General features: G+C 42.2%; 2 protein-coding genes and 1 long non-coding RNA gene across 8 annotated transcripts; 2 read left to right on the forward strand and 1 right to left on the reverse strand.

The window, feature by feature from the left end:
* Nucleotides 1-2,053, forward strand: LOC119019067. Its single transcript, XR_005074922.1, has 2 exons — nucleotides 1-202; nucleotides 366-2,053. It is a non-coding gene; the product is annotated as an uncharacterized LOC119019067 (long non-coding RNA).
* ankrd13a (ankyrin repeat domain 13A) lies at nucleotides 1,784-8,462 on the reverse strand. Its single transcript, XM_037097289.1, has 15 exons — nucleotides 7,936-8,462; nucleotides 6,948-7,083; nucleotides 6,491-6,615; nucleotides 6,353-6,398; nucleotides 5,931-6,074; nucleotides 5,651-5,840; nucleotides 5,357-5,423; nucleotides 5,165-5,246; nucleotides 5,015-5,076; nucleotides 4,796-4,926; nucleotides 4,519-4,676; nucleotides 4,290-4,421; nucleotides 4,043-4,203; nucleotides 3,735-3,799; nucleotides 1,784-3,573 (listed from the first exon to the last, which is right to left on the reverse strand). The coding sequence occupies exons 1-15, from the start codon at nucleotides 8,041-8,043 to the stop codon at nucleotides 3,375-3,377; spliced, it is 1,806 nt and encodes a 601-aa protein (XP_036953184.1). The 5' UTR covers nucleotides 8,044-8,462; the 3' UTR covers nucleotides 1,784-3,374.
* git2a (G protein-coupled receptor kinase interacting ArfGAP 2a) lies at nucleotides 7,744-26,280 on the forward strand. Of its 6 annotated transcripts, none has more exons than XM_037097286.1 (20): nucleotides 7,744-7,905; nucleotides 13,030-13,163; nucleotides 13,489-13,601; nucleotides 13,734-13,839; nucleotides 13,917-14,003; nucleotides 14,101-14,231; nucleotides 14,341-14,435; nucleotides 15,390-15,435; nucleotides 15,906-15,957; nucleotides 16,048-16,120; nucleotides 16,244-16,341; nucleotides 16,439-16,550; nucleotides 16,649-16,791; nucleotides 17,142-17,291; nucleotides 19,419-19,667; nucleotides 20,531-20,620; nucleotides 23,107-23,189; nucleotides 23,315-23,506; nucleotides 24,321-24,384; nucleotides 24,502-24,714. In XM_037097286.1, exons 2-20 carry the CDS (start codon nucleotides 13,131-13,133, stop codon nucleotides 24,712-24,714), a joined length of 2,130 nt encoding a protein of 709 aa, XP_036953181.1. In that variant the 5' UTR covers nucleotides 7,744-7,905; nucleotides 13,030-13,130. The 6 variants fall into 6 exon arrangements, with proteins under 6 accessions (XP_036953181.1, XP_036953178.1, XP_036953182.1 ...); XM_037097283.1 differs by lacking the exon at nucleotides 7,744-7,905 and adding an exon at nucleotides 9,344-9,769 and having other exon boundaries at nucleotides 15,909-15,957; XM_037097282.1 differs by lacking the exon at nucleotides 7,744-7,905 and adding an exon at nucleotides 9,345-9,769 and having other exon boundaries at nucleotides 24,502-26,280.
* Nucleotides 26,281-26,462: the final 182 nt, after the last annotated feature.

A 26,462-nucleotide genomic window follows, 5' to 3' on the forward strand; every position in this document is an offset into this window, starting at 1 on the left:
TCTCTCTCTCATCATCATCAACATCATCATCAACAACTCCACCATCGTCCTCCTCCTCATCCTCCTCCAGCCTCCACCGACATGTCTCAGCTCCTCATCCCTCCAGCTGTGCTCATGTGTCTGGGTGTGCTGGTGGAGGCGCAGCTGGAGGACTCCACCCTGACGGACCGAGCCTATGTGGTGCTGGAGAAGCAGAACCTGGGTAAGATCCTGCTGAGAGCCGCTGTGTGGGCCTGGTGCTGACCCAAAAAAATAATCTGCATTGTGTTTATTCTGACACGACAGCGACTTGTATTTTTTTTAATGAATGATGTGAATCAGAACCAGTAGTGAGCCTGATCCAGTCTGTGGTTCTGTCCGCACAGTCACGCTGGGCAGCGTCCTCGGGGTGCTGCTGTTGCTGATGATCATCATGGCTGTGTGCGTCTACAAACCGCTGTCCCGTCGGTGAAGCTGTCCCGGAAGGAGAAGGAGACAAAGACCAAGGAGGACGAGCGACCCCCCCTGCAGAGAGGAGAACCAGCACCGAGGACCCCAGACCCGGAGCGACCTCCACCTCCTGACGGGGGCCCGCAGGGGGGCCAGAGGGGCTCTGCCTCCAACAGGCTGAACACTGACTGTGCAAATATTTATGAACTTTTATCTGCCCTTTAATAGGGATTGTACGTCTCCATCACTAAGACATGTCCTTACATGTACACGCACAATTTTATTTAATTAAAATAACATTAGATTGATCAGAAATACAGTCTGGACGTTATTAATGTGGTACATGACAGTTTTTAGGTTGAGATGGCTGACAGATGTGTATCACTCCTGTGGGCCAGAGGCTCATTATCAGTGTCGTATCAGGTCCGACCCAGAAGGTATCATCCTAAAATATCACATTAGTGAGTGAAAATCACCTGTACATAAAGTAAAAGTATCAAAGTAACTGATGTTAAGTGTACTTGTGTTTCAAAATGAATTATCTCTCAGTTTACAGAAGGGATGTCGATTTGTTTTGTTGAAAGAATCCAGCCTACCTGTTCAGGTGCCTCACCTGATCGTTTGGAGGTCCGCAGGTTCTTTAGAGGCTTCTGGAGATAAAATGTCCAAATGTGGACGGTTTGGTTGAGCGTCATCACGTCTCTGCAGGCCCAGACGGTGCTTCTGTCCTTCATATCAACTGTTCACTTCACCAACAACTCAACTGTGCAGATCACACACAGCTGGACATCATTCATACATACAGCACTAGTAACAGTCATGTTTAGTTCCCATGGTGCCGAGAAATGTTCCCTTTGTTGTACCTGATTACTAAAAAACTCAACTTACTACTCATGTATCTCTAGTCGACTGATTTTACGGTGAATCCAAGGAGTTTCTTCACTTAGTGTAGCCTACTCAGCTAATTAAAGAAGCACTGGAAAAACGTGACAGCTCGATGTTGGTGAGTACAGATGTCAGGACTAGTTTAAAAAAAAAAAAAGGCTTATTTGACCTGACAGCGTAGGGAGACACACCATCTATCCAACTCTTTACATGATGAACAAACATTTTTTAAATCAGCCGTTTCTTTTCTGCAAATAAAACTCATGAACAAAGTCACGTTTAATCCTCATGGAAATAAAGTGCTTTTATTTTAGAAACAACATTTCGAAACCGACACATTTTCTTAAAATTTAAATGTATTAAAAAAAAACAAAAAAAAAAAAGAAAAAAGAAAACACAACCTTTGCAGCTGGAACTGTGCATTACAAAGATCTGCTTTAAATTACCCAAAGCTAGCCTTTTTTTTTTATTTTTTTTTTTTAATTTATTTGTTATTTAAAAGTCGACAGTTCCGTCAGTTTGGAAACTTGATCGTCATGATTAGTAGATTTATTTCAGCTGAAGCCCGTGAAAGTCAGACAGCGGCGACGCAGAGAGACGTTTGCTCAGTGGTTGGTTGTCAGTGAAGTCAAGTTATAGTGGTTAACGCGTTTAACTCAGCAACACCCAAGCACAACTTTAATGTCAACAGCTCATTATCTTGTTTTAAAGTTACAAAATGTAAAAAAAAAAAAAAAAAGAAAAAAGAAAGAAAGAAAATCTGTTTGAATGGTTAGTCAGAGTGGCACCACATTACTCTGTCACTGCCTCTCGCTCAGACGGAAGCGTTCAAAGGAAAGCATCCTCTTGGCACATGCTGAAGAATCTAATCCTAGGTATGGCGGACATGCTTGATCTTTGAGTTTGTGCTGTCTTCTCTTCTGCTCGGAGGTCTGATGTTGTTCATGGCTACAAAAGGCTAACAGACGGCCTGTAGGAGTTTGAATAATCTCGGTTTGCGTGGCTGCTTCCTGACTCCACGATGGCTGTGCATCCACAGACAGACTCTGGTCTCTGCTACTGCGTTTTTGAACTGAGGTGATAATGCTTGAAGTTAAGAAAAATATCAACTCTCTCACCAAGAAATCCCAGAAAACATCCAGTAAAACAAAAAGCCGAGGAAAGTTAACCCCCAATCTCCGTCGCAGTGAAGATACTTCGTTACCATGCAGCTGATTTTTAAGTTTCTCTCACAGCAGCATGCTTTTGTTTACATAAATGTAGATTAATTAATAAGAGTAAATTCAATCAACCCAACTTTCTCAATTAATATTGATATGGCAAAGAGTAATATGCACTGAGATTTCACACCGATGAAACATCTACCGGTCTACAATGGGTCAAACAAATCGATTCCAAAGTGAAGGTTAAATGTGTAAAACTGGAACCCTGAGATTTTCATTATTCAGTGAGCCGTGGTCCTCAACAAGGTGACTCTAAAGGAAGACTTCACAGTGAAAACACTCAAATCTGCTCCGTTGGGTCCAAAGAGCGAGTAGTTTTCTCTTGTGCTAGGCTTTTTTCTTTATTCTAGCTTTCTGAGAGGATAATTAAAAAAAGTCAGTGCTTTGGACCTTAAGTGCCACATTTAAGTGACATCACTGTCTGAAGTCAACTGGAGTAGTCAAACAGAACCTGAATTACAGTGATTTGACCCCACTCCGGAAAATATATGATCAACAAATGTGGGTTGCTGCTGTTCTGATTTGGAAAAGAAAAGAAATAAATAGAAAGAAGACCCCGAAATCATCTGAAAGAGTCCATGGTTTAAGCTTGAGGATGAAGACACACTACGCTGAGATAGAAATATATAAAGGTGTATGCTCTTACCAAAAATACCTTTTGGAAAATATTGGATACCGAGAGTCTGATATTGCCTGTGCAAGAATGATCTGTTACAGAAAGAAATCTGCGGTTGCATAGATGACTACAGTGGTTAAGAAGGACAATTGAGGTGTGGTAGTTGCTTCTGGATCTGGAAAAGTTGTATCGTGATTCCCTCTTATTCCTTTTTTTATTTTTTACTTCTCGGTAAGCGATAGCTGCAATATCCTCTCCAGCTCCTCTTCCTCCTGCTTCCTCATCCTCTCCTCTTCCGCTTGGGCTCGAGCGGAGAGCTCCATGGCCAGGCGGAGCTCTGTGTCGGTGCTCGAGGCAGAAGTGGAGCTGACGGGACTCGGGGTGACTTCGTATTCCACTAGCACCCCCTCTGGGATGCTCCTGGAACGACATTGAAGGGGGAAAAGTGAGATCTATTTACTGACACAAGAGGTAAACAGATACACTGCACCTTCTTAATCCCTATAGTACAAACGAGCAGCGAAGACAGTTCCTTTCACCACATGTCATTATGTAATTACAACCTTAACCTGCGTTCCTACCTGTCACTCTGGCTGCTGGGCATTACATTGGGGAATTCCCCATCTGCATCATCCCAGCTCCCTTCCTGCAATGACACAAACGTACAGCAAGGAGCGCTTTAGGGACGCAGAGACTTGCAAAATAAAAGGGAACTTCAGGAGAAGGACGAGATCAGATTTGGAAGCATTCAGCTGATTAAAGGGCAAATTAAAACTGAAGTCATGACTAATAAAAGAATCAAGTGACCTTTTAATCATTTACACACCAAATTATTTAAATATAGAGTCGATGTTTAGAAAATTACAGATTTCCCTTTGATTGCTCTGACCTGGCCCGCGGCTCGGCGAGACTCCAGGAGACTCTGGTGGATGGCGTACTGCAGCAGCTCCTCGTCGTTGTTGGACGCAGGCGTGTGTCGGCTGCCTCCTCGCCGGTGGTAACTGGCAGGCACCTCAAACACTGAAGGACACACTGAAAACAGAGGCAGTGCTGGAGGGAGGAAAAGAAAAACAATGGTGGATCAGAAATAACAATTAAGAAATATACAGTCGTGGCTGAACTGGTTGCATTTCTACCTGCAGCTTCTTCATCTTCTCCTGAGGATGTTGGTGTAGCTGCTGGTGTTGGCTTCGCCTCCTCTTCAGTACTGCATTTATTGACATTACCAAATGTAATCCTGGCATTCAGCACATGAAACAGGGGAATCTCTGCAAAAAATGAAAACACAGATTCTTTAAAAATCAGACTTTACAGGGGGAAAAAACTTATGCAGGTTTTACATTGCTTGCTTGGAATGTTACGTACCTATTTTAACAGGAAACCCGGGAGGAAATTTCAGGGTTACAAAGTCTCGTAGCCGCGCGAAATGGGAACTGGTCCGAGCCATGAGGTCGATGATGGGGGTCACCTGCTCGACCAGGGACAGAGGATGATCTTCGCTCATCCACAATGTACCTTTAAATCTGAGTGAGACAAGATTGAAGAAGGTTCAAACATGCACACAACTTCATATCTTCCAGATAACACAGCTGTGATGAACACAATATGAGGTGTGTTAAAGCAACAGAACCACGTCTCTTACTTCTGTGTTCGAACACTCAGTTCAATGGGTCGCCCGATGTCTCTGTCCCCCAGGTCAAAGTCAGGATCAAAGTATTCCTCTGGAGTGATGGCAGTGGGATTGGTGGCAGTCGCATACTCAAGAGTCAAGTCCTATGAAATTGAGCGCTTATAATCAAATCAGCTGTCAGGTGGGAACAATATACATCATTTTAATGTGACTACTGAATGCACGTTTTACCCCTTGTGCACTTATGTGCTGCTCCACGGTCCCCAGTAGAGACTCCAAGATGTTTCTTTCACCTTCGAACAAAAAAAGCCCAACTTCAGTAACCTCACAGACACACTGCAGGACAGAGGAATAAATCATGAAGAATATTTTCCAACCTACTTTTTATCCGGGCTTTTTCCTCGTCTGTGAGATGCTCCGTCCTTGTCCTGATCACCACATTTACGTTGTTCACACTGAAAACCTGAGAAAACAAGAATCAAATGTCACATGTCGCCATAAATGGGCTCAACAGTTTTCAGTGTTTTTTACACTTTAGTGATAATAAGAAGAAAATATAGAACTTTTGTGAACCTTTGCTTCAAATCCATTGACCAATTCAGTTTTGTCACTTCTCCAGCCCCAAATCCCAGCCTTGGTTCTGTGGATACAAAAGCACCATTACAGGCAAAATTCACAATCACTGATCATTCAGGTTGAAATAGCTTACACAACGCAGAGAATACAATGATGCAATGCAAGATACAGATAGGGGACATTGTTAGGGTTTATTTTTAGGTAAAAATGTGTTCCTCGAAGGCTGAAGTTCACTGCTGAATGTGAAGACTGCAGCACTGAGCGGAGAACGACAGTAAAAGTGGCTCTTGCCTCTCAAAAGCAATATCCTTGGTATCCAAGTAGGTGTTGACGATAGGGGTCGTCAACCTTTTGGCAATTTCCTGTTCAGCCGGCTGCATCGACTCCAGTGTGACATCCTCCATTTCTTGGGATATATTTAAGCGCTCAGTGTCCACAACTTCATCGTCATGGTTCACCTCCATCAGCTCTGCATGAGAATCTGTCACAAATACAAACAAACAACATTTTTATAAATCACAGAGAGAATTCAGAAAATGTCCTTGTTGTGTAAGAAAGCTAAAACACACACCATCTCCTCTGAAGATGTAGCTTCTACGCCCTCTGATCCAGGTCATGTTTTCAAAGCCCAGAAGAGTGGCATCCACTCGCAGGCTGGCGCCACTTTTCCAAATGCGACAAACATCACTTGGACAAACCCGGGACAGAAGAGGGACTGTGAAGCAACAGCACAAGAATGTCCCACGATGGAAACAAATGTATCCGCACATGAAAAACAATGTGGCTCAATCCTGAACCAAAACAAATGTTTCATCTACCAAGAAGCAGGTATGTGGTTTTTCCTGTATGCCCTGATGAAACTGGCAAGGGTTGTGTATTTTGCAGGTAGCATGGTAGACACCTTTTGCATACTGCTTTGCTGATAAACAGCCTGTGTGAACAGGCTACTTTACTTTCATGATAAATATATCCATATGCAAAAACCGAACTTACTCCAACTGGTGAATTCCCACTTCATTTCCATGTAGAAGTCTGGAGACTGTGGATGACAACATAGACAGGGCAGTCATTTCTTTTGGCAGGAAATGTAACCAGGCACATGCGCAGATGGATGACAAGATAAATCCGAACCTCTCGGATCTTTGCCAGCAGCTCAGGCACTCCTCCTAGAGCAGTGGAGGCTTTGAGGTAGTCTCTGCGTTGAAGCACTAACTGGACCATCTCTGGATCTCCGGTGCTGACTGCCTCCTGCAGCACTACACAGACGCAGACAAGTATCAACAAACCACTAAACCTTTTAAGGCAACAGCGCATGTTCACCAGCAGCGGAAACTATCCATTAAAAAAAACCTCAACAATGACGGTAATAACCAAGGAAAGTGAAACATTTTAACTGCAGTCAGATGAGTGGGTATGCAGTTTTCCAAGAAAACCCATTAACAGCAGATGAAACAGCTGATGTTAGAAGGGCTCTAAGTGATCAAACAACCCACACATCCTCAGAAAGCAGATCTACAAGACAAGTGAAGGAAACATTTGTGGGATCACAGCATTCTCTGCCTTTCATGTAGGCAGTTTTGCAACTCACCTGTCCAATTGTGGCTGTTTTCTTTCGTCACTTCAGCACCGTGTCTGAGAAGGACTCTAACCGACTCCAGGTGGCCGAGGGACACGGCCAGGTGCAGAGGCGTCCGACCTCTGGGATCCACAGCCTCGATCTCATTCTGAGAAAATCGAGGAGAATTACTCCTGTACCTTACAACAAGTTTAGACTTAATGCTGGAGTATCAGTAGGACAACATGTTACATGAGAGCAAGGCATTGTGCTTTACTTGTATGAGACTTGTAACAAATAAGAGCCACAGCGCTACACCCTTTAATTTAGGTCATTGCTCGTAATGATACAGGACTGCAGCACTTAGTACACTGACAAGACTGAGCATCATGTCTGGCTCTCATATGAGTCATGCCACTTGGGTAAATATGTTATTGATCAGCATCGCTGCTAAGTAGGATCATAGTACTTTTACCGCAAGAATACACAGTATTAACTGTGATGAGTAACTTGAAGGAAGCCACAATTAGATGGTCTTGAAAAATTACTCATCAATTGTTAACCAGAAATAACAACCACTATAAATGCTTTAGAATAATAATAATAGCAGCATTCATGTATTATCAAGCCAAATTGTCAGATGCACAATGCATAAAAAAACACAATGATTTCTTTTGGTAAAACAGTTATTATGTTATCATATCTGGTCAGACTGTGTATTGTTAGGATGGTGTATCAAATCAGCAACTGTAAACAAGCAGTCAGTCGTGTCTGAAATACATATTTTAAGCAAACTTCCGAACCTGTTGATCAGCAAGCAGCAATGTCCTGTCAGACATTTCAGGCGTTATCTGTGTGTGTGACCCTACAGAGCATCTGTCAACACGACTGGCCTACTTTGACTGGATGGCTGCGGAGATTTAACATCTCAACACTGGCTTCATCTAGCTAGCAAGCATCGACCCCAAGGCATCGGTTCGTGACATACTCGGTAATAATGTTTTTATTTCTTTTTACAAACCTGTGGTAACGTTATTTGCTCTTCCAGCTTCCTGTAATCGTTCTCCCACACTGCGGAATGCAGAGGAAACTTCGCGCTGATGTCTTCGCTAACGTTAGCCGTGGACATCTTCCTCTTTATGGAGCCGCTCAGTGCAACGTTAGCAAGCAGCTTCTGGTAATTACAGCCATGGGACAAACTACAATACGCTCACGCTTACTTGTGCCAAAATGTACAGTGAATACGATCCATGCCCTTAATATTTGACCACAACAACGTCGAAATATCCAAACCGGTGTCTAACTTTCCCCCAAGCCTTCCTCTAAATAAAACTTTTGAACAAGGAAGTGTCAGGAGCAATACCCAGAAATGACAGGGGTGTCCTATATAGAAACTGACTCACAATGTGATTAATATCATGTAATTAAGACGGCTATCCAAGACAAACGGGTTAACTTAACTTAATTGATGTGTGTCAAAAATTATTTATTAGGTTGCTACAAGACATAAACACGATTTTAAATAAAACCGCCGCCTTCAGAAAAGGAAGAATAGTTAGTTCCAGTTGGGCGGAACCATTCAACACGTCCACATGGGGGGTTAAAAACATTAAAACACGACTATAACTCTGATTTATACGATATTCCACGTCACACGTGAATGCAATCAACATGTAAAATAATTAAGTTTTAAAGCATTATCGTCCTGCAAACTTTAACGCTATTAATGCTGTATTCAGACTTGTTATGCCTATAACCTCGAAATGGGACCGGCGCATTTACGTCTCGGGGAGGGACGGGGAGGTTAAAAATATGAAACTTTACCGCCAGCTGTCAAGCTCGTAACATATGCACACGCACACATACGGCATGTTGAAGTTTTCAAATATTAATAAATGTTAACCAGCTTAGTTAATGTATTGATGTAGCGGTTAACTAGCTAGTTAGATGCCCCCAAATCCTACACATTTGTGCTTCCACATTGGCTCAGCTACATAAAATTGGGTCTGTTGATCGTCCATCCTGTCCCAAGACTGACCCCAGTGTGTCATACTATTTGTTTTTATTTACTCGTTAGTTTATGCTAAAAAAGCAGTAGAGATATTGACGTGGTGGGTGGAGGTCCTGTAAGCTCTTTTGTACCGTGTCACGAAGGTGAATAAATCAAACTCACATCTCTACTATAGACTGTGTTTTAATGCCCTCAGTCAAGTCTGTCAGGTAATGTATCGCCCGAACCTACAACAAACTCAAACAAATAACGTCTTTGTATCTAGGTGTTGGATGCCAAAGGTTAATTTCATAGCCATATAATCAGAGCAACCGCATGTATTGTCTCTCATATAAGCGAAAGAGACAACGAGGCGTCATTTACATCAGGAAGTTTACATCCTGACAGGCGTAACTCCGGGCACATTGTCCCCAAAGCCGAGGTCACAGTCGCAGCTGCCACTGGGAACGCTCGCGCTCTGCTCTGTCTGCCAGACTGAAGAGTTACCGAGCAGACACGGGCTAGTTAGCTAATCAGGTGCTAAGTCAGCTAACTTGCAGGCACCCCGCAGCATTGTACCTTACTCCTGTAGGGCTGACGTTATAATGCTCGCAACGCAGACGCTAGCCGAAACAGAAAGGCTAGCAACAGCTGAATGAAGTAGCAGGTCGTTGTCGTCCGGGTGGGGGTTGTTTTTAATTAGCTGGGTTGAGCTAACGCGGAAGGAATCACCAAAGAGTAATCAATGGTTAGCATAACGTAACGGTTATACTAGTCTGCTCGGTTTACAAGGGATCTGCTCCTGAGTAAAGGATGTCCAAACGCCTGCGAAACGCCGAACTCTGCGCTGACTGCAGTGTCCCAGGTAAGGAAATTCAGATCATCCCTGCAGTGTTCAGACGTAGCGTTTATTTATTCACTGACGTCTGGTAATCCAACACCATGCACTTCACACTTGAGGTTTAATCAGATTATCGGACGTGCCCCCACGCTGCTTTCTTCCTCACAGTTGGTTAGATGTGAAGGCTGCACCGAGGTTAGTGTTGTTGACAGGTCCCTAACTGAGGGTTGCATTTGGACCTGAAGCAGCTGTCTTTTTAACTGTTTTCATCCGGTTTAACTTGCTTTAAAATCAGGCAGGTATTTTTGATTTGTGTCCACATAAACACAGAATTTACTCAAGTTTGCCACAGGTAACAAGAGTTTATGTATTTTGTGTGTTATTTTTGCAGGTGTTTCCAGCATAATGAAGATGTTATCCATTATGAAATCTGATGTTAGATCAGCAGGAAACTGCTCTAACTAAAGTAGGATGACTGCATCATTCATAAAAAGTCAGTGTCTGTGGGCTCAGTGGCCTCCTTTCATGGTGCTTTTTGTCCACCACACAGGAGATGTTAGTACCACGTTGACAGTGTCTGAATGTTTTTTCTTTGACTGATCATATTTGGTAAATCGATAAGTAGTGGTTGATTAAAAAGCTAAGCTCAAATCCAATTTTGTCAGGTTGAAACCAGTTGGTTTCTTCTCTTCAGGATCAGATTGAAACACCAACGACAACTAAATCTTGTGCGTTAGTCGACATCAGAGGAACACCAGCCTCTCAAAACAGATACTTGTTCGCTCAAAATGGTATTAAGGATGAGAGAAAAGTTCAGTCAACAGCGTCTAATCAAATGTTTCTGTGAAAGCTGAACAAGTATTATTAGTTGCATTGTGAGTGCAGTACCGTACTTTCAGAAGTCCCACTTATATAGGAATGACGTGATGTTTTTCGGCAGGCGCAGGAAACAAAACAGGATGCTGAGTGAATTGACCGCATGCTTTCAATGCAAATGAGAGTATTTCTTTCAATTGTGGCACTGTAGCGTACTGTAAATCTGATATATTTGAGCATATCTAAATGAATCTGAATCTGAATTTACTTTACAAATCCCTGCGCTCTCTGGTTCCTTGTCTAATCACAATAACAAATCTATAATATTCAGAGTTAATCGCATTTTTTGTATCTTGTCCCTCATCATGTCATCCAAACCCCTGCGGTTCCCCCCAGCAGCTGGCCTGGATTGCCCCTCCACACAACTGTTACCATTTGTTGGGCGTGAATATTTTTAGAGTTCGAAGATGTGGTATTAAATTTAGCAGCACTTGTCGAGGAAAGGGTAAAAGGAGCATGTCAGCAGCACCATCTCCCAGGTCCTGGTGCAGAGTAAATGAGGGGGAGACACTGAAAAACCGGGGACCAGGTGCCAGAATGTGCTCAGCAACCCCTGCAGCTGTTCCTCCTACACCTCAGCTGCTGCTAAGACACTTAGCGTCTTCACTGTCTGTCCTGTCACGCTGCCAGACAGACACTCAATCTGTTCAACAGTTTATCAGCTATCATAGAGTATCATATGAATTTACAGTATTTTTTTTTTTTGGGTCTGGAGATATTTGCAGTGAGAACAGACTCGATCTATGTGGCAGACAGCACAACTCTCTGACATTTGTGTTAAGTGAAGTATGCTAAATAGGTCGAGGTTAAGTAAACATATTTATTTTAGTCCCAGCTCAGACTGTGTCTTGTGAGTGCACTCTCCCTGTCTCTGTTTCTAACGCTGTGCATTTCCTGAATATGCAGCTGTAAAATTCTCGTCTGTCATTTTCTCGTATGTTGTGAAAAGAGGAAGCTGCTCTATTACACAACAGTAAAACGTTGAGGTGCTTCGACCTACGACTGCTAGGCTTCACTTCCTTTTCAGACAATGCATGGCTTTACCTAAATCTTGGGTCAATAAGGCCTTGATCCTGCTGGGGTGTGTCTGTGAGTTAGATTACGTCTGTCTGCATGTGGTTCTAAAAGCCTCCTCGAGGGCATGTTGTGATGATCAGAGGTGATTGAACGTGAATTTTGTGGTCTGTAATATTTGTGCTCTGTGTTGTGTTGACTATTCATGTTGTATTAGAAGCCACAAAGCTTCCAGTGGTCTGAGTTCAGAGGCTTTAAAGGTTGAGACTGGGATCATGCTGTTTTTTCTTTATTGTCAAAGACTGTCATGAAATGACTGCGATGACCTTTTATTAACACTGATATGATCCATGTATTATCGCTGCAATCCCACATCTTCTACTTTTTCTCCTCAGTCTGAGGCCTTTTTTATCTTAATGAAGTCATGCATCTTTAAAAACAGAATATCAGAATATATAATTTAATATTTAAGAAGCCTAAATAATTGCCTTAAACAGTGGGACACGCTGCAGTAAACAGGACTAATTGGAGTATTTGTTAGGAACTATTTTCAGCCATGGATTGATGCACATTGATGGTTTACTGAGGACTCTTTATGTTTATTAAAATTACCTACAGCACCTTGCATAACTGTGGAGTGCTGATGTTTTCAGATAACAAACAGGCTAGGGTTATTCAGCTGTAATTAACTATTTAATTAATTTTGTTATTGAGTAACCTGCCAGTTATGTTCATAATTAATAGTTTAGTCTATAACATGTGGAAAAAAAATGTTTTTTTTTCCATGGAGCCTAAAGTGATGTTTTCAAACCACTTCACTTCCAAAGACTCTTCATGTACCATCATAAATGACAAAGAAAAGCACAAAATTATCACATTTAAGAAGCTGGAACCTGCAAATGTTTAACTTGACTCCCTGAAAAATGGCAGAAATTATTAATTTTTGTAATAGTTGGTGATTTATTTTGTTTCGATGGGCCAGTTGATTAATTGACTAGTTTCTGCAGCTCTAACAGACAATACTTGCAAGTGGGATGGATCTTTTTAAAATGAGCCCTGCCTAATCCTTCAAACATCTGTCTGAAGTAAGAGTTTCTCAGCGTCCTGTCAGTGAGGAACAGAGACAAAAAAGGCGAGTTGTGCTGCTTAGATACACAAAAGCACCTCAGTGACTTGAATGATGTCACTGAATGAGAGGTGACGACCTGTGATACCTTTTCCACCTGACTCGGCCTCAGCTATCGAGAGCTCATCAGACCCGTGCGAGCCACAGAATCAGATATTGTGCTTTTAGCTGCTCCTTAAATAACGTCTTCACTCGGCTGTGATTCATCAGTCTAATCGCTGAGAGTGTCATGATTTTCACTTTGTGGTTTTCTTCTCTTCCTTCTCAGAGCCTCGCTGGGCCTCGGTGAACAGGGGTGTGTTGATTTGCGATGAGTGCTGCAGCGTTCACCGGAGCCTGGGCAGACACAGCTCACAAGTCCGACACCTGATGCACACGCCGTGGCCTCCCACGCAGCTACAGGTAACAACTCCCACACAGGAAACATCTGCGTAACTGTTTTGGCTGTGAAGCTTTTTTGTTGTTAATGAGTTGTCAGAGGCTGAGATGTCTTCATGATCATCTTCTCCTCTGTGACTGCAGGTTCACATTCAGCAGGTCTGTATCTTTTGCTTGAGAGAAGTCTATTGACCACAGTTGTACAATCAGATCTCACAGAGCTGCATTGATTTTTGTCCAGAAATAGAAAGTTGTTTATTCAGGAGAGGACCTGTTAACAGCCCGTCAGCATTCTGCAGTCGAAATCAATGGGTCACATTATACCGGTTTCTTTTTCGTTTCACCGTAGATGGTTCAGACGTTATACAGCAACGGAGCAAATTCAATATGGGAGCACTCTCTTCTGGACCCTGCGTCTGTAATGAGCGGAAAACGCAAGGCCAACCCTCAGGACAAACTGCAGTGAGTCATTATTGTTCAAAAATAAAAAAAACTTACCACTACTTTTTGTTCAGTACAACATTTGTTTTGTTGATGCTTTAATTGCTTCTTTCTTTTCTGTCTGAACCTCCGTGTTTCGTTTTGTCCCGACAGCCCGAACAAATCAGAGTTTATAAAAGCCAAATATCAAATGCTGGCGTTCGTCCATCGCATGCCTTGTCGGGAGGATGACAGCTTGACGGCCAAGGATCTAAGCAAGGTGAGTTGAAAACACATTCCCGTACAAAGCCTTATTGTTGAGCTTATCAAAAGTAATAATCGTTTGTTTTTTTTCAGCAACTTCACTCAAGTGTGCGCACCGGGAACCTGGAGACTTGTTTGCGGTTGTTATCCCTCGGAGCACAAGCTAATTTCTTTCACCCTGTAAGATTCGCCACAGAATTTTCATCTCTACATGTACTATTCTGTTGAGTTTTTTTAGATGACATGGGTTTGTCATGTTGCTCAACCTCTCCTCTAGGAAAAAGGAAACACTCCTTTGCATGTAGCTGCAAAGGCAGGACAAGTATCTCAGGCTGAACTGTTAACTGTTTATGGGGCCGATCCTGGAGCGCCCGACAGCAATGGCAAAACTCCCATTGACTATGCAAGGTGAGCCACTTTCAAGCATCTTTTTTAATTTAACCATTAACATATTTAAGGCTTGCAAATTCACCATTTAACGTATATTAAAATGTTGTTTAAACATTTACATTTGCAGAGAAGCAGGACACCATGAGCTCGCAGACAGACTGGTGGAGGTTCAGTATGAACTAACTGATCGACTGGCGTTTTACCTGTGTGGGAGAAAACCAGGTAGGCAGTGAGAAAAGAGACGATGAAATCGTTTAAATCTTCATTTACAACAGGGACATTCAAATTCTAATCAACATTCAAATACTGAGCAGCTTTTATTTATTCATGCCAGCTGTGTTTGACTGTTTCCAGCTTGTTTGATCTGAATATTTCAGCACTTTGCAAAGTCAAAATTGTTTTTTGAAAATATCTATAATCTCTTCCAAAATTCCCATATTGTGAGCCAACAAAATATTCTACTCACGTTCCATATTTATTGGAGTTTGAGCCTTTTATTTCCACTGTGGTCACATTATGTATCTGCATTCGCCCAGCACTCCATTTTATCTGATGAATCACTTAATTCAAACTGAAGGTTTTGGTTGAGGATTAAATGTTTTTTAAAGGTGTTATCGATAACATACAGTCACTAAGTGTGGCATTCCATCTTCTTCCTGCTATTGCATTCCCCCTCATGTTAATGTTGCCAATGCTATTGTCGCAAATGGTAATTAGCATTAACATTAGGGCAGGGCTGAAGAAAACGTGCACCCATTTTTATATCTTTTTCCACAAACTGGCAACTGACATGACTCTTGATGCTGATGAAACACAGATAACAAGTGATTCAAATAGTGTCATATTTTGGATTTTTAAAGATTATCAATTCACAATCACAATGATGCTTTTAAGGAGAAGAGAAACTTTTATTCTTCACCCTCCTACAAGCTCCGTAGATGTATTATTTACATTTGTGGTTGGAGGGAGTGAAAGACTTGGCAGATAAGAACAACACCTGGATACCTGATGGATTTCACCTGTGTGGCACAGCTGCTTATAGTATTTAATGTGCTTTGTGATAACCAGATTTGAACTAGGTTTACATCACGCCTAATAGAAAGTGTGTTTGCATTTCCCATAGGTGTCGTTGATGTTGTTGGCAGTGATCCCAAACATTCTTGTTGTTTCTTTCAGATCATAAAAACGGGCAGCACTTCATCGTTCCACAGATGGCTGACAGGTAAGAAAACATAAAGCTATTACTCACCATCGTGCCAGTCGATATTAAGCAATTTGTTTTTAAATCAATGCGTGTCTTATGTGAATGGGTTTAACTTGAATCGAGCCAAGAGAGTGAGCGCGGTGAGGCAGTTTTCAGGCCTGTTCGGACATGCTGTTGGAATCACTGCAGCATCTGTTATCTGTGTTAGAGGAGAGTGAAGTGACGTCTTTGACAAACCCAGAGAATGTGTAATTGCTGCAAATAATTAAATTCCAACGATTCTACAAGATGAGCTCTAACTTTCAACTGTAATTGCAAATGAGCAGAGCAGCCATTGCACTTTTCATTTAAAATGATACATTTGATCTTTTTTCTTGCCCTCTTTTGATGGATAAGGAATATGTAAGTATTAATCAGAATGAAATGTGTGTTGTGTCGCTCGTATGATTCATCAACATGCTTTAATGAACATTTCTGTCTGTTCGCAGCAGTTTAGATTTGTCAGAACTCGCCAAGGCAGCGAAGAAGAAACTGCAGTCTGTAAGTATTTCATCAGGGTCGCTGCACTGAGCTCTCTGTCCTCCCTGTTACTGAAGTCTGACTACCTGTAATTTCCTAATTTTCGTGCAGCTCAGTAATCATTTATTCGAGGAGCTTGCCATGGACGTGTACGACGAGGTGGACAGACGAGAGACAGACGCAGGTAAACAAAATGACAGAGTAAAAGCTGTGTCGTCTCACTCTGATATATCAAAACTTCCACTGGCGTTGCAGCTGTACTCGCTTCTTAGCAGGACGCTATTGATCTCTTATCTATAATTTGTAGTGTGGCTGGCTACGCAGAATCACAGCACCCTGGTGACGGAGACGACTGTGGTGCCCTTCCTCCCTGTGAATCCAGAGTATTCATCAACAAGAAACCAGGCAAGTCAGCTTTAAAAAAAACCCCGGTGCCAACACTTTAGTTTTACTTTGAGGTGAGATTGTTGCTGATGTGACTTCTTTTTTTTTCCTTGTTCAGGGACGACAGAAGCTTGCAAGATTTAATGCACACGAATTTGCAACGCTTGTGATTGACATATTAAGTGATGCTAAGCGCAGACAACAAGGGAATTCAGTAGCCAGTCCCAAAGGTCAGCATTATATTGTTAACTCGTTACAAGACCTTACCGACTGTGAGGTGCAGCACAGATACACAGTGATGTTTCCACTCTGTGTTTGTTCATTCCAGACAATGTGGAGTTCACGCTGAAGAATATGGCTGTCAGGCACTGCAGCGACAGCCAGGACAACGACCAGCCCGACTACGATAGTGTGGCGTCCGATGAGGATACAGATCAAGAGCTTCCCTCGAGTAAAGGAGATCGGACCAAGGTATCAGGGCTTCACTTCAAAGAATTAAAACTTTGAAAGCCCTTTCACACATGCGGTCTAATCCTGAAATGTACAGGAACATCTTCTGCATGGGATCATCTGTGAACGGGAGCAGGGCTTGATGGTCAGAGAAAACACAAGAGCTGGTATCATTCCAGGGAAAATACAGTCCAGCTGTGTGGATGATGCAGTAATATTGCAGAGTCAAGCACATAAATGTTGACAGTCGTCTGATGAAAGAAGCTTTAACATGAAGAGAACCAATCGCACGATCCTGGTTACTGTGTGTGAAAGAGGCTAAAGTCCCTCTCTAGGTGCCCTCACTCTTTTTTCCCTCCTCTCTCCAACAGAGCCTGGACTCTGACCTCTCAGACGGCCCCATCACTATGCAAGAATACATGGAGGTGAAGAACGCGCTCTCTGCCTCTGAAGCGAAGATCCAGCACCTCATGAAAGCCAACAGCAACCTGAGTGACGAGCTGAGGCTGATGCAGAAAAAGGTATCCCCCGCGCTGCAACAATAAGGTCACTAACACCCGGGGGGGCCGGACCGAGGGGGGGCCACAGTGGTCAGCAGCGGGATCACGCTCTGGTGTGGATGCCCAGCCGGCGGCTCGTAGCGACGGCCGGGCTGTCTGAACAGGAATGAGGCTGCTGCGGCACCCTGCTGGTCCGCCCTCTGTTTTGGCCAGCATGTTTCATTTCTACACTTGAATGTAAACTATAGATTTTTTTTTTTGTTTGTTTGTTGTTGGTTTGTTTGATGGATCTGAGAAGAACAAAAGCACCCTTACTCCAGTTAACAAAAACAAGTTCAGTCCCTCTTTTTGTAATAAATAGAGTTAAAGCCTGTCTAATGTTACTAACAAGCATGTTTTAAGAAAAAGCATGACGTGATTGACAGTATTTTTTTTAACCTTTTCTTAGTTCATAGTGACTAACTGAAATTGTATGTGTGTGACCTGCTTCATCACATATACTGTGTTTACTGCATAGAATGTTTTTTTTAAAAATGATTTGCTGTAGTCGATGTGAAATTTTTTACATGTTTTCTAAGTGGTCACATTTCTTAGAGAGTTCATAGCAAGTACAAACCTGGAGTTATGTTTCTGTGTGTCAGTGTGAGATTCTGCACAAATGTTTGCAATCTTGCTAAACCCAAAACTATTCTGAATATGATGATTTTTGGCCACAGATATACGCATGTCGAAGCCTCAAGTTTTTTTTTTCTTGTGTTAAAATTGCTCAAATTTGGCTGTTTGGAAGAAGCATGCAGAATGTTTTTGTCTGTCCTAAATCTTCTCTAATGAATTTTGGATTTGTGTGGCTCTGGGGTGGCTGTGTGCTCCCCTGACAGTAGACTTACTGCACTGTAGCGTACCTTAATGTTTCCTACGATGTGATTTTTGGTTGTGTTAGCTGAAGGTTGAGCAGATTTACAAAGACGACCACATTCAGATAAACAGGACAGCCTTTACCAAACACTGTCAGTCAGCTGGAGGTTACAACACTTTCACAAGATCTTCCATTTACTTTACACTGAATGCAAGTAGTTGCATTGATTTGGGATTTTTTTTTCCTCACCCAAACTGTCGTATCCTTGACAAAATCTCCTAGATTTTGTTGGTTCTTGGATGCCTCCTGTTCTCTCATAATTCTTTGACTTGAACTTCACCTGTGTTGCTTACCTGTGCAACAGTCTTTTGCTTGCTCATTACTTGCTTTTGCATTTCTTAGATCAAGAGGAAATCCTGCCCCAAGCTAAAATTCATGTTATTCCTACGATCTTAGGAGTTCTTTAACAATCACAGAAATGCTCCACTCGATGGAAACTGAAGGAGAATTTGACATTTATTGGAAAATATTCTCAAGTCAGTCTGTAAGTCATTGAAGCAGCTTCAGGTTCTATATATTAATGACTAGGGCTGAACAATTAATCCAAATATATGCAATGTTGAAAACACAGGAGCTGCAATTGTATGATAAAGGAATCCAATATCCAAACACAGTCTGAGCTTTCTATATCATGGGAATAACAAAGGTTCAAAGAGCAGCTTTCAAATTTTACAAATTGATACCCGCAAAGAAGTGTGTTTACTTCTGCCAAATGAAAAACAGAAAATAAGACGCCTTAAAGAAGGCTGACAGCAGGAGCAGATTGTCAAAGTATAATCTGAATATTTTGAGGAATATGTTGTGCTGTAAAGATTAAATGGTTCAGAACAGATTGTAGAGAAAATGTAGCCCAATATCAGGGAAATGTGGCAAAAAAAATCACTGTTACACTGAACCGTTGAAACTTTGATCCACTGATTGATTTGTTGCATGTAATAATACCAACTATCCTGTCCCATTACGGATCAATCAAATCTATAACACTCATAGGATTATAATCAATAAATGCATAAAGTGACTGAATATAAGAACAAAGAAGAACCAAGACAGCTGGCTTGTTGGTATTATTAGACTATGATTATCTTGGTGGATGAATGATTCAAGTTTTTCTGTGTAACTGATTCTTTTTGCTGCCACGTTTCCCCAATATTGAGCTAAAAGTTCCCGACCTGGGAACAAAAGCCTGCTTTGCTCAGAGCGCGTCTTAGTTTGTTGCTGACCGTCTCTTCCAGCTGCAATCTCTGCAAAGCGAGAACACCTCTCTCAGGCGGCAGGTCACAACCAATATCTATCAGATCCCCAGCGGTTCAGACTACCCTGACCCCTCCAGCCCCTCAGCCCTGAAACGCCGGCAGTCAGCGCGGGCCAGTCGGCCCATGTCTATGTATGAGACCGGCTCAGGCCTGAAGCCCTATCTCCCTAAAGGGGAAAATCCCTACCCAGAGGAGGGTATCCCCAACCTGCAACCCTTCCCACCTCATGTAAGTAAGACCTGTTCCCTGCTTCTCCTCTGCTGTTTCCTCTCCTCTGCCCTGTTTCCACCACTGTCCCTCATGTCTTCACCCTGTGAGCAAACCTCTCTCCCTCTCTTCCTCATCCGCCACTGGGCACTTCTTCAAAGACAGATTCATCCAGGTGCACAATGTCATGCGTTTCAGACAACAGCCAGTCACATTTCATCTTGTCCAGATACATATTTCAAAACCATTATCTGCATATTTGTGTTGTTACACTGGAGTGCTGCTTTTCTGTCAGACCAAACGTAGATGTAAACTCACGCAGATGCTGTTACTCTGATATACTTTGAAGGTTTGTACTGTGTTTTGTGATGATGAAGCATTAAAACTACCATACAAACACTGTGTTTTTGTAATGCATGATAATTTCACAAACTCACAATCTTCTCATCTGTTTCAACTCTCTCTTTGATTTTGTACATTGAAATTATTAATCCTTCTTTCCTGGTGCTGTTCTCTCGATGGATTAACTTCCCGGCCTGTCAGTCATGTTTTCTTTTTCAGGATGCAGAAAGAGTTCAGAAAGAAACTGCTCGTGAATTCAGCAAAATAACTGTAGGAGGATGATCTGTACACACGACTAAGCTCTTTTAAATAATCTACACAGCAGTGATGTTAACCTCCGCCCTCTTAAGACAAAGATTTCTTTTAATCCTGAACATAACGGTCCTGCTCAGAGTGCAGACTGCTTTTCATCAGCTCCACTGTCAGCATTAAGTATTGGAGGCGAGACACATCTGGAAGAATTCACCTCACTTTTTTAGTTTGTTTCTCTTTTAATTTAAGGAACGCGTGTCCTTAAAATGTGATTTGAACCCTGTCTTTAGACGGAGAGGGGCGCTTTTGTGACCACCTCTTCATCCCTCCCCTCATTTCCATCCGCCCTGTCATGGTCGAAGGACGAAGGTGCTCAAAAGGTTAAGTACATCCTCACTCGGCCCACATCTTGTGGGGCGAAGCAAATCCACCTTGAGCCCTTTACAATGTCTACCTCTCCCGCTCTCTCACTTCCCTCTGTCCTCCTCTATGCTGCTCCTTATCTGCCCCGCTGCATGAGCCGCCCCTCCACCAGCTGCCATCACATCAGCAGATACTTGCCTCCATCAGCATCATCCTCACGGCGAGGCTAAACGACTGGAATTGTGTGGTTTTGTGAGGGCAAGACCTCTGCCTGTCTGCTGAGTGTTTGGCAGAGAACTTGTGCTTGCTAATTTTTAACGCTTTCTTTCTTTGCTCCAGAAGCCTGAGTAGCAGATGACCTGGAGAACATTTGATTGTACAAAGTTTGGTAGTGATAAAACAACCACCAATGTCTAAATACAGGAAAACATGTAATTGTTGAATGCATTTTTTTAAAAATTCTCCTGGAGTTGTTTAACTCTTATTTTTCATTTCAAACATGCCGAGCAGTTCTCTTCACGCTGTCTCTAACAAATGCTTGGCCATGTGGCACAGTGAGCCTGACAGCATGCTCTCACTTCCTCCAGTAACACACCAACATGTTGGGTTTTTTTGTCTTGACGTAAAGCAGAACAAAGATTTATCTGAACTTGTTTGTGCAAACCAAGTTTCCTCAAGCAGTCTTATTTGTTCTGCATCACAAAAGGAGGATTTTGTTTGGATTCCTGGACTTTGATTGATTGAACGAGTATGAATATGTTTCAGGTCTTGTGTGGCTTGAAGGGACTTTCTGTGCTTCCTGTTTCTAAATGAAGCTTTGAGTCTGATTGTCAGGCTCTGTAAAGTTAAAGGGTAACTCCACCCATCTGCACATCGAAGTGTGTTTACAGATCTCCAGGAGTTCTACCGCGTATGGCGAAAAAAGTAGTATAAAGCTTTTTAAAGCCACAAAAGACTTTATACTACGTTTCAACCCAGAGTTACCCTTTAAAGTTTCCACGTACACCATTAGCTGCTAACAGATGTCGCACTACAGCAGAAGAGTGTCGGACCAAAACGAATTCGAGCGTCACTCACACAGCAAATATACTGCTAGTCTCAAAGCCACCAGACAAAAACAGTAATTTAACCTTGGAGACTATTGTAAAACACACGTAATTCATACTCAACAGAAACTAAATGTCACTCACCCAAAAATATCTTAGTCCTTCCACTGTTCCAACAATCAGCAGCTGAGGTTCAGTTGAAGTAAACTTTAATTCAAAGAGTTAGATGTTAAAAATATGTTGCCTCTATACGCTGTTTTCCCTTCCAGATAGAAACACATTCAGCCGCAGTGACCAAAATACATGTCATTATTATTAGCTTGCTAGCGATCCTGCTCACAACATCTAGTGACATATTCTTTAGGTAAAGTTTGAGGGTGTGAATTACTACATTTTATTTTAATTATTGTACACGAGTCATAACCACAAGAATAAATGTCGACCCTCATTTGTTTTGTTCTTTAAAGCAAGCTCTATTATTAGGCCTTCTCTAAGACTCGAAGCCTGCTCATATTCTGCATTAAAACTGTTAAAGCTAAACCTTAGTGAGAAACTTTAAAGTCCACCTGCAAGTGGAGTGGAAACAGGTCACGTAGAATCCATATTTTGCTTTTCTGCTCACGTGTGGAAATTAATTGTAATGGTGAAGCATTAGAATATAAAACCAACTAATACTATGTGTGTTTTGCAGTGTAAGTGTCACAAAATGGATACAGAGTTCAAACTGATTGTTCAGATATGATGATATTGAGCATCAGGCATAAATGAGAGCAGAGGAACACAAAGAGAGGAAGTGAAACTTGAGTGAAACACGTGTTATCTGCTCTGTAATGTTTTGAATCTCATGTAGAAGCTTTAAGTCACAGTGAACAGAAAACAAGGAATCATAACTGGTGTGATTCGCGTGATGCACTTTACGGTCGCGTTGCATTTGATTAAGTTTAATTCATGAAGTCATCCGACCCTCGACTTCCCCTCCTCCCACAATGACCCTCTGGGGTCTACTTCACTTGAGTTTAAAGGATGAGTCAAGCCTGTGTGTCATGGTGCTTACGTAATGTTTCCAGCCATGTGTTGCTGATTATCAGTATCGGCTTTTTGTTTACTCGCCACGACTGAATCCATCCTTACGAAAGTCAGCTTTATAACTGATGTGAAGAACTCTGTGTGACTAACCCCGTCCTGAACGCTCTAACTTAACAACGTGCTTTTTGCTTCACAGCTTTATCGGCTTGTTTCATTCAGAATGACCTTCATCGCTCTCACTTGTTTATATTTCACTTCAACATGCGACAAACATAAGAGGGCACATGATCCATTTGAATGTGCTTTTTCCTTGTTGATGCCTTTTTACGTGTAGCGTTGGAAGTTTCTGATTTACATCGTCTCACACTGGACGTCTCACTCGAGACGCTTCATAAGTTTTGTTTTTTTGTTTTGCCTTCTCTTCTTTCTAGGCCACAAAGTTAGAGAAGCAAAGCAGCATGCCGGAAAGCGACTATGACAATACATTCAATGACTCTGAGATGGATGATTCGGGGTAAGAGCATCACCCAGAATTATGGTTTGTGTTAAATGACAAAGGGAAAGTCAAATAAACAGTGTGCTGTACACAGTACAGAGGGATTTTGGCAGCAGACGTGACTTCTGAACTTCCCTCTGCAGTTTGAGCAGGAGAGGGAGGCTGAGGAGCAGCGGCTGGCTGGGGGAGGGCAGCTCCATCCCTGAGCTGGATGATCTGGAGATGGAGCCAGATCCAACGCTGCCCAGCACCGAGGACGTCATCCGCAAAACCGAGCAGATCACCAAGAACATCCAGGAGCTGCTGCGGGCTGCTCAGGAGAACAAACATGACAGGTCAGAATCTAAGTTCAGGATCTGTTTTTTTTTTAAGCTTTCATTTCCTTGCCTCCATTTTAAACCTTTAGTTCCTCTTCGTTCACCATTATTCTGTTATTATTAGTTGCTTTTATCTTCTTTCATTTCCCCTTTTGTTGGTTATCTTCACTCTTCCCCTTCATTCTACTTCCACTTCCATTGTTTCGGCGTCACGGTGTCCCCGTCCCTCACCCCTGTGAACAGACCATGTGAGCGTGAAGGCGTGCGTCGGCTCAGGCACAGCCTGGGATGTTTCAGCACTCTGGTGCCCTGGGCTGAGAAGGCCCCCCCTCCCCTTCAGCCGCTCAGCCTCCGGTCCCCTGACCCCTCCTCCTGGTACTCTGGCCTCTGTCCCTGCCTCCCAGGCACAGTTTTATTTTCCTCTCCCTCATCTCTGTCCTTCTGTCTCACCTGCTAACAATCTGGCTCTTCTTATGTGATGTGCTGCTGAATGTGAAAAGACTGTCAGCTAGTTGATAAGTTGCATCTGTGCATTGACTTGGTTTTCATAGGTAGGGAAGTGTAGTTGATGTAACACATTTATTCAGGCTGATGTTAATGCTGTGTAGCCATTATTATTTAATGAAAGTGTGTCATAGAATAAAGGTGTGATGTCTGTTGAATAGCATGACCTGGTAGTTGATGTTAACCTGCAGTCGAACATCATAACGCACGGTGTGTTGTGAACACTATGTAGCACCTTAAACTGACGTGCATGTAAGAGCTTTGGGTTAATTCATATTATGAGTGTGACATTAATTTGTTGAACTCATGGACAAATCTCTCCTCACAGCTTCATACCCTGCTCAGAAAGAATACATGTGGCTGTAACAGAAATGGCCGCCCTCTTTCCTAAGGTATGGAAACATGTCTTGAATGTATTTCTGCATTAAACTGCCTCCTTTTACACACATCTGTTGAGTTTTCATCAGGAACTTCTATTAAAAACAACATATTTTAACGTTCCTCTGCAGAAGCCACGCTCGGAGACTGTGAGAGGATCTCTGCGCTTGTTGACCTCCAGTGCGTTCCGGCTTCAGAGCGAGTGCAGGAAGGCGTTGCCTTCAGAAGGCTGCCCGGGACCGGACATGCAGCTGGTCACCCAGCAGGTCATCCAATGTGCTTATGACATTGCCAAGGCAGCGAAGCAGCTTGTCACCATCACCACAAAGGAGAATACCAACTAACAGCACTTACAGGGCTGCAAAGCCGTCAGCATCTCAGTCTTGTTCTTATATATATATATATATATTTTTAATGATTTTGTTGGGTTTTGTATTTGTGGTATAGGCATGCGTTGTTTTTTTTTTTTTAATTTATGGATAAATATTGACTATTTAAAGCCAACTGTGGACAAAATCTGAGCATTTAGGGAAAAATCAGCAACTATACTTAGGGATACCCAGCTGTTATGATAGCACAATTTCTCTTCAGATAAAATAATAAAAGACAAATCACGTTGCAGCAGCAAACAGGCAGGGAACTGTGATGGTTTCTTAAAGGTGCTATATGTAAGAATTATGATTATAACATCATAAATTTAAAGTTATCAACAAAATATGAAGATATAACAGCGTCGATGTCATGTCAAAGACGTCTGTGTATTGTGATGCGGAGTCATCTGGTGAAGTTAGCATACTAACTGGCTAGCCGCTAGCCATTTTGTACCTCAAGACTTTATGGTCTGATAGTAAAAAGCACCAACAATCCCCTGGTGGCCTGGGTAGAGTTAGCTCACACAATCTCAACGGCAGCTAGCTGTGTGGTAGCAGCAGTTAGCAGCTGGTTCGAGTTATCCAGAGTATGAATCAGACAGATGGCCAGTTCTTACATATCGCACCTTTTCACTTATTCTAACAATTAGAGTTAAACTGACTTAAATCATATGATATTGTAAATACCTTTTACTGAGAGAAACGATTAAGCACAGTACAGTAAATCCAAATGATTATATCGGTTAATGTTATCAGTCCAAAGACAGACATGGATGCTGAAAAGCCATAAATGAGCCATGAATCCACTGTCATTGAATAGCTGTTGCTAACACTCATGTAGCTAACGGAGCTTCCTCTCATTAATTGCACTGTGCGAGCATCGTCATACTGTCAAGTTGAGTCTCCAATAACAAACTGACCATGTAGTTAACTTGCATTAAATGTCGGGGACTTCATTTATGCACACTATGTAGCTCTGCAATGCTAACGTTTGTCGCAATCCAAAAAAAAGCTATTTATATGGTTTGTGCCCTGTCTGAGTGTACTCCAGCCTGCAGTGCACTTATAGCAGCTATTTATGCGTTTGCCCATATGTCAAGTCAGTGAATGCAAATAACACTTGGTCAGGGGCCAAGTTATATTCTTCACCAGCGCCAAGATGTTGTTGTTAAAGAGGTATTTGTGTCCAGCAGGCTCCACACTGTATTGTATTCTGCGGTCTTGTGTGCCATTGCAGTGTTGGTATGTTATTCTCAGCTAACAGCCATGTTGTCTGTATGTCCACGTGTTCTGTTGCTGCCAGTTTTGTATTCAGTGTGCAACATCTGGGATAGAACTACAGTCAGCTCCTGTATAATTGTGCAACCCTCCGTTCATCCTCATCCAGTGTTTCAGAGTTCACTGTCATGTTGAATTCTGGTCAAGGTGTTGTCCCTCTCTGTACCTGAATGTAGTGCAGGGATGTTTGTGATGCAGCTGTGAAGTTGCACTTTGGGAAAAAAATAATTATTTTCTAAATAAACTTAATTTATAACTATACTTGGACGTGGTTTTGTATCTGTCATGTTTCACTATGTGTTGCCTTATTAACAAGAATTACTGACACACTGTTGAATAAAGTGCAGAATATTTTAAAAGGATATAAAACATCATTACTTAATTTTATCCTATTAGATATTTGTGTAAAACCCCAAAACATAATGCCTTCAGTCACAACTACT

This window comes from Acanthopagrus latus, chromosome 5 (assembly GCF_904848185.1).
Source record: "Acanthopagrus latus isolate v.2019 chromosome 5, fAcaLat1.1, whole genome shotgun sequence".
Classification (NCBI taxonomy): domain Eukaryota; kingdom Metazoa; phylum Chordata; class Actinopteri; order Spariformes; family Sparidae; genus Acanthopagrus; species Acanthopagrus latus.

What these genes read in the sequence shown, in the direction of transcription:
- git2a (XM_037097282.1), top strand. Translation starts at nt 9,718, where the DNA reads ATGTCCAAACGCCTGCGAAACGCCGAACTCTGCGCTGACTGCAGTGTC. An exon ending in CAGACGAGAGACAGACGCAG is followed by an intron (nt 16,121 to 16,243) that starts GTAAACAAAATG and finishes TATAATTTGTAG; the next exon opens with TGTGGCTGGCTACGCAGAAT. An exon ending in GTAAAGGAGATCGGACCAAG is followed by an intron (nt 16,792 to 17,141) that starts GTATCAGGGCTT and finishes TCTCTCCAACAG; the next exon opens with AGCCTGGACTCTGACCTCTC.
- ankrd13a (XM_037097289.1), bottom strand. Translation starts at nt 8,043, where the DNA reads ATGTCCACGGCTAACGTTAGCGAAGACATCAGCGCGAAGTTTCCTCTG. An exon ending in AAACAGCCACAATTGGACAG is followed by an intron (nt 6,616 to 6,947) that starts GTGAGTTGCAAA and finishes GCGTCTGTGTAG; the next exon opens with TGCTGCAGGAGGCAGTCAGC. An exon ending in TCAATGGATTTGAAGCAAAG is followed by an intron (nt 5,247 to 5,356) that starts GTTCACAAAAGT and finishes TTGTTTTCTCAG; the next exon opens with GTTTTCAGTGTGAACAACGT.